General features: G+C 36.5%; 1 protein-coding gene across 1 annotated transcript in view; it reads left to right on the forward strand.

Annotated features, from left to right (window-relative positions):
- The first annotated feature begins 449 nt into the window (after window positions 1-449).
- The window catches only part of LOC144963746 (uncharacterized), an 8,980-nt gene continuing 1,929 nt past the window's right edge, over window positions 450-7,500 (forward strand). The window contains exons 1-2 of the mRNA XM_078897693.1: window positions 450-531; window positions 812-1,208. Of these exons, the coding sequence (XP_078753819.1) occupies window positions 822-1,208 (387 nt within the window). The 5' untranslated portion in view covers window positions 450-531; window positions 812-821. The remainder of the gene's footprint in view (window positions 532-811; window positions 1,209-7,500) is intronic.

Below are 7,500 nucleotides of genomic sequence, written 5' to 3' on the forward strand. Positions count from 1 at the left end.
TATGTCAGATAATCACGATAACACGTCATTGTTTATCAGACCTGCAAGTCAGATCTTAACTCGACTAAAAGCACTAATTCTTTTTTACGAAACCCGCCGAAACCCAGTCCCAGGTTCACTCCCCAATGGTGTACATTTCCCTGAGTTCCAGGTTCACTCCCCACTGCTACCTACTTCTCATAACTTTGTCGGGATATTCGTCGGGTTTCGGTGGGTTTCGGCGGGTTTCGTAAAAAAGACACACCCAGGGGTTCAGTTACCTAAAGGAGAATCTTTAATGTATTTAACATAATAATGTCAATCATTTAGATTGGTTGGAGCTTGTCTATGTCAGATAATCACGATAACACGTCATTGTTTATCAGACCTGCAAGTCAGATCTTAACTCGACCCAATAATTGTGTTCTAACATCTCTTGTCACACGTGCACAGCTTTTATAATCCTTTATCTGAGCACACCCGCACCGTCTTTGAACTAACTGAAGTGGAGGTCAGATTAACATTGAATGCGTTTTTGAAAGGAAATAAAAGGTATTTTGTATTTGTATTTGTATTTAACCATTTAACTCGTTTACTTTTTTTTTCTTCACTCGACGCCAGTCTAGCTATCAAGAGCTAATAAGAGAAACTAACTTGTATGCGATATTATTTCATTGTTTAATAAGAGAATCTAACTTGTATTATTTAATTGTTTGATTAGATAATCTAACTTATATGCGTTATTATCTCATTGTTTTATAAGAGAATCTAACTTGTATGCGTTATTAATATATATTCATTGTTATATTTTTACATTTTTCACCATGGCCAGAAAACCCACGATGCATTCAAAAATAATGGTTGCCCTGTTTCTGCTTGGCCTATATACTGTCGTCATTCAAGGGATTTCTCTCCCACCAAGCGGCCGATGCAAACGGACAGCCGTGCGCTGCAATTCCCAGTTAAATAGGATGTCCAGCATGACCACTCGTCAAGATTTTGACACAAATACTAGTTGCGGCATGGCAGACGCTGCGCTCAAATGCGCAGGGGATTGTTTTGATCAAATAGCAAACAGCAGAAGGAGCATTGGGGCCAAGGCTAACGTACTTAAGTTCGTCTGTAAAGCGGAAAACAGAGCCCGATATGCAAATATTTTAAAGACTGCATGCTTCACTGACCCCGTTCTCGGGGAAAACCTGGATGCAGATATCGAGCAATGCCATAAGGTTAGAATAATATTTATCTTAATCCTTCATTTAAAAAAGACGTGAGTTTTTATACAGTGCAATATTCACTAAACGTGCTCAAAGCGCTTTACAATTGGTCCCTATCCAACATCAACACCTAACATGTTGGACAAGACATGACGCCTGATGGGCGATATTACAAATTATTTTTAGGGCAGAGTAAAGATGTTAACGGCCAGATATTCATTTTACATCTGGGTACGGTGAGAGAATGTGACTAAATTCTTTTCCAGGACTCAACTACGCGCCGCCCGCGACTCGAACCCAGGACCTCCCGATCCGAAAATGAGTGTCATACCACTAGACCACATAGCCGCGTTATAATATGTGACATACTGAATCAAACGTTGGAGCTTTGGCTCTCTTTCGGAGCAACACTCATTCTTTTCAAAGAATCGGATTAAAATACAGTTTTTGACCTTTGTTGAATTTTCGGACCGAGGGCCGGCTCTACCTTGGAAGGGCATTCTCAAAGGTCACGAAATATTCAATATTGGTCAAAAACTTAGTAAATATGTCGGATGAAATAGATTCAGAAACTTTTAATTTAAAGCCTTTCATGTGCGCCTATGTGGTCTTGTGATATGATACTCGCCTTCGGATCGGCGGGTCATGGGTTCGAGCCTCGCTCGGCGCATAGTTGAGTCCTTGGAAAAGGCTCTCTACTCACATTCTCTTACAGATACTCAGGTGTAAAATGAGCACCTAGCCGTTAACAACGTTCTCTCTGTTCGAAAAAATAAAATTGTAATTTCGCCAAACAGGCGTCATGTCCCGTCCTGAATTTTAAATATTGCTGTTGGCCAGGGACCCCTTGTAAAGCGCTTTGAGCAAGTTTAGTTGATATTGCGCAATAGAAAAGCTCAATTTTTTATTTTTTACTTTTTTATTATCAACTATGGGAAGATGCCGCATTCTTTTGTTGCAATGCAAACAACAGTTTTCTCATTCAGATTTATTTTGAAAATCACCAAATTTGAAGAAAAAGCTTTGTCATAGATCCCTATAAAAAACTTAATGATGTTTTGTAAAATTTGCTTTTGCTGACGAAAACTTTGTAAAGTGTAACCTCGTTATAAAGCCATGACACCAGACACACTTGGCGGTATAGCGAGTATGGCGTTATAATGAATTTGGCCAATGTTGTATGGGAAACAACCAGTTTTTGGAATCACTGTCTGAACTCTAATTAGAAATCATACTTTTAATAACTAGGTCTAAACAGTTATAATACCAAAAAAAAAAAAAAAAAAAAAAAAAAAAAAAAAAACACACACACACATGAAACGGGAATATCTAACAGATTTGTTATTTTTTTCATTGCGATCTAAAACTTAGAAGTAGAAGACAATATTTTTGAGGAGCATTGGAGTTAAAACAAGCATTTTAAAAATTATTCTTATATAAAGAGTTCTCGCCATTGGGTTGACAGCAGCAGCTTCTAATGGTGCTCACACTCACACAACTATGTTATGACGATCGACCCTATCAGCAAATGCCGTACCACACTCGTGCACCGTCGCAAACCCACCTGGAAGCTTCGTCATAACACACCGTTCAATTAGATGCTCTGCGGTTTCGGGATCTTTACCACAAGGGTACATATTGGACAGGTGAATAGTTCCCACTGATGACGCGATTTTTGCCGTTAGGCAGATTCTCGACCGAAGCCGATTCGCTGCCACCCAGTGTCTCCTCTTGCTGGCGGAAAAGCCTGGCAACGTCTCCCCCAGTTTCGAGGAGTCGATGTCCCCTTCCCCTCGAGGGATTGAATTCGTCCAAACCGACTTGCATCTCATAATATATGCACTAGGTTTTTGGCATTTTCATATAGATAAACGATCCGGGCAAAAAAGTTTGCGGTAAGTGAGGTTGGCGATATAACAGGGGGGCGGTATAAAGATGTTTGAGTGTATAGCAATAGCATGTAATTATTACTTTTAAATTTAATTTAAAAATTAGGATATGTGCAGCTACGTCGTGGTCTAGTGCTATGACATTCGCTTCGGATCGGAAGGTCCTGGGTTCGATTCCCTTTTGAGCGGCGCATATTATAACCTTGAAAAAGGCTCTTTACTCACATTCTCTCAACTTACACAGGTGTAAAATGTGTACCTGGCCGGTAACAGCGTTCTTTCTATCCGGAACAAATTGTAAATCTCTAGTAATGTTATGTGTTGTTGTTGGCTAGGGTCCCCTTGTATAGCGCTTTGGGGCACGTTTAGTTGATATTGCGCAATATAAATACTCAAGTTTAAAGTTTTAAGTCTTTTAACAATTCAATTTGAATGTTTAGTTGCTAAGAACATTTCAATTTCAGTAAAAGTCTTGATAATTGTCGGTAAGGAGAAAATCAAAGCCGAAACGGTTAGAACATTCATTATTTTCAAATAATAATAATAAAAATAAAAATAATTGAGCTTTTATAAAGAGCAAAAGCCACTAAACGTGCTCAACGCGCTTTACAATGGGTTCCTGGTCAACAACAACATGTAGGACGAGGCATGACGCCTGATAGACGATACTTCAATTTTTTCGGACATAGACAACGCTGTTAACGGCCAGGTACTCATTTTACACCTGAGTACGGTGAGAGAATGTGAGTAAAGAGCCTTTTCCAAGAACTCAACTATTCGCCGAGCAAGACTGGAACCCAGGACCTTCCGATCCGAAAGCGAGTGTCATACCACTAGACCACATAGCCGCATAAAGAATTGGATTAATAAACAGTTTTTGACCCTTTTTTTTATTTTTCGGACCGAGAGCCGGCCCAACCTTGGGAAGGCTTTCTCGAAATATTCAATATTGGTCAACAACTGTATTATAGCATCCTGGTTGTACAGTTTCCTATAAAAACAATTACTATAGTATATAGATATAAACATGTTAAAACATCAGCAGATGAAATTAGCAGTCGATTTTATTTTCATTCAAAGTGCTAAAACAAAAAACAAAACAAACAAAAAAAAACATTGTGTGTATCACTCCCCTTTATTTGCATTATTTAAATGGCGTAACAAGTTCACTACAATGGAAAATTATTTTGAAAGGTGAAGGTCAAGAGTATTATTATGACTGCTTACCTTGACCTTCGATATGAATTGTTTAAGCCAATAACACGTTCACGTCACCAACTGCCATTAATGCATTTTAGCTTGACTGGTTTCTTCCTGTTAGAGACTACAAAAGGGATATTATAATATACGATTCTTTCATCTCTTTGCTATTTCTATCGTGCCCAATAACATAACGAGCTTGCGAGTATGTGTTATTACATGATAAAAGTATATCGAGTTTAATAAATACACAGAAATTAAATTCCACCCCTAAAAGTAAGATTATTAGGTATTTTGTAACCAAATGGAATGGTATTATAGTCAGATTTTTTATTAATGACGCGTGTTTTTCTGGTTTTTCTCAGCTGTCCCTCTATCAAGAGTTGTAAAAATTTGTGTCAACCTTTGAATCAATTTGTCTTAACTGAATATAGCTTTTGAACCGTGTTGATGCCATATCAAAAAAGTTTTCTTCTTAAGGCCTATAAAAAAACTACTTTAAAGCCACTGTCATAAAATTCAAGATTTTACACTGTAAAAATGTTTAAAAGTTACGCACCACAAAATGTGACATGAATTCATAGTTTTTCAAAAAATCTTGTGTTGACACGTAGTTCCGGCTAGGGATTATGAGTTCACGTCATATGTGTTCCCGAATAAAAACAATTCGCTTTACCTGCAATAAACGTATAACTTATGTAGTTTTGCCTTAAATTTTGAATTTATGATTTATTGCTTATTATCTACATTATATCCCAATTACAGATATGAAATCTTTAAATTTAAATCATTTGAAATACTGATTATAATATACGCAATATCGTCATATTAACGATGAATGCAGTTTATATAACTTTGAAAAATTGTATCTTTGAACGAACGTTTCACAGAACATTTAAAGGATTTTAAAACATATATGCTTTTAAACTATAGGATACGATACGACACTCGTGAGCTGCGAAAAGAAATCTACTTGTATCTATCGATAAGCCATTAAGAGGCCGGTTATGGATTTGGAATTTCACATTCAACCCAGAGAAGATGATTCTCGAAATACGACGGAGAGACCACCAGCATGGAACGACGTGAGAGGAAAAGGATCCAAGACAACATTGATATGTATACCATCCAAAAATATATGGAACTGGGTGAACGTGAGTTCTGTACAGAGTACAGAGGATCATTGATATTCTTGCAGGTGGTGAAGATACTGGGTATTTAGGAGAATGCCACACCATGGTTACACACGTGGTTACGCGACTTCCCCCATATCACTGTGAGCGCAATCCAATCGAGCTCATTTGGACCCAAGTAAAGAGAAAAATGAGAGGTGGAAAACCAAATTTACTCTCACCGACGAGCAATAAATGATATAACAGGGGAAGACTGGGAAAAGGCATGCTCCAACCTTAGCAAACTGGAGGAAAATTAGATTTCATTGGATAGAGTGATGCCACGAAATCATCCCATAGTCGTTTCATTTCTCCTTTTCCTCATCCTCGTCTTTAGAATGTGATGATTGATGTATGTCTTTGTTGTTGGTGGTGTTGTTGTTGTAGTTGTTGTTATTGCTGAACACATGTGCATATTTATGTGAAAACAATGTATCATAAATTGATGAATTTCTACTTTTGACGAGTTTACATTAAATTTATGTGATCCTCTTTGGCAAAAACACATGCTATTTCTATAAATTTTTCAATCAAAAAGATGTTGAAAGTGCATTATGTTCACTTTCATTTGTATTCATCAGTTATGTGTATTGATAGTTATAAAATGTAGATGTATGATAGTTAAGGATCGCCATTCGTTCCTTCATAATCAGATTACTGAATGTATATCGTTTAAGGTTCAATTAACCGAACTTTCCATTTTAACGAATTCCTTCAAAATGGATAAGCGGAAAAGTCATAATTTTGATACTGTAAATCATCTGCGAGTTCGATCCTTACCAGTCATCGATTTTAATATAACTGTTATAAGCGAAATCCTTTCCTATTGTTTTACAATTAATGTAAAAATATTTTTTGATTAAGACAAATTGATTTAGAGGTTCATACAAACGTTGCAGCTGTGGATTGAGGGGCAGCTGAGAAAAAAAAGAAAAACACGCGCCACTTATTAAAAATCTGACTACAGTACTTCTATTCACCATAATTTGTATCTTTCTCCTTCTGTTTGAATGACAATTTGACCCCAAAAAAATAAAACCGTTGGCTTTGTATTCATGCGTACCAAAAGATTATTTTAAATTAGGCAACTGTCTTTTACACCTAATTTCACTTTCACACCAATTAAATGTGCGAAAATATTCTGCACTCGAATAAAAATGTTATTCAACGCGTTCAAAGCATTATTCAACGATTGCGTATTTACTAAGAAATGATAGGGTTTTTCAATGAGAAGGGTGGAATAATTTGAATTCTAACACCTCGTCTGTGTCTCTAATAGGAATATACAATGGTTTTTATAGGAAACAGTACAACCAGGATGTTATAATACAGTTTTTGACCGTTATAGAATATTTCGTAGCCGTAAAGAAAACCTTCCCAAGGCCTTGGTCCGAACATCCAATAAAGGTCAAAAACTGTATATCATAATTATAAAACTCCTTTTGTAATCTCTAATAGGAATAAACCAGTCAAGCTAAAATGCATTAATGACCGTTTGTGACGTAAACGTGTTATTGGTTTTAACTATTTAAATGGAAGGTCAAGGTAAACATTCATTTAACAAAAAAATGAATGACTTCTGACCTTCACCTTTTTAACTATTTAAATAATACAAACAAAGGGGAATAATAAACAACAATTGTTTTTTGTTGTTGTTGTTGTTGTTGTTGGCACTTTAAATTAAATTAACATCTCCGTCAAATATTGTCTTACTTACAAATTTTATTTACTCTTCAGATATTTTTATATTTACTGACTTTAACGATGAGTTTGTAAGAAACTGTGCAACTGGGGTGTGATGATACAGATTTTGACCAATATTGAATATTTCGTAACGTCGGAGAAGCTCTCCCAATGTCTGGTTGGTCCTGGGTCCAAAAATCCAATAAAGGTCAAATCTGCATATGTGACCCATCGTCTCGCGCGTTATTATGTCGGGATGAACTAAGTGCATCCACAAATATCAAAATGAAACTCAGGGTTAATATATTTTCCGTATGGTGGAGAATAACTACAATTTCTTACTCATTGTAAATTGGGAGT

The sequence above is a fragment of the Berghia stephanieae genome, chromosome 2 (assembly GCF_034508935.2).
Source record: "Berghia stephanieae isolate SIO BIC M18660-M18661 chromosome 2, UCSD_Bste_1.3, whole genome shotgun sequence".
NCBI classification, from domain to species: Eukaryota; Metazoa; Mollusca; class Gastropoda; order Nudibranchia; family Aeolidiidae; genus Berghia; species Berghia stephanieae.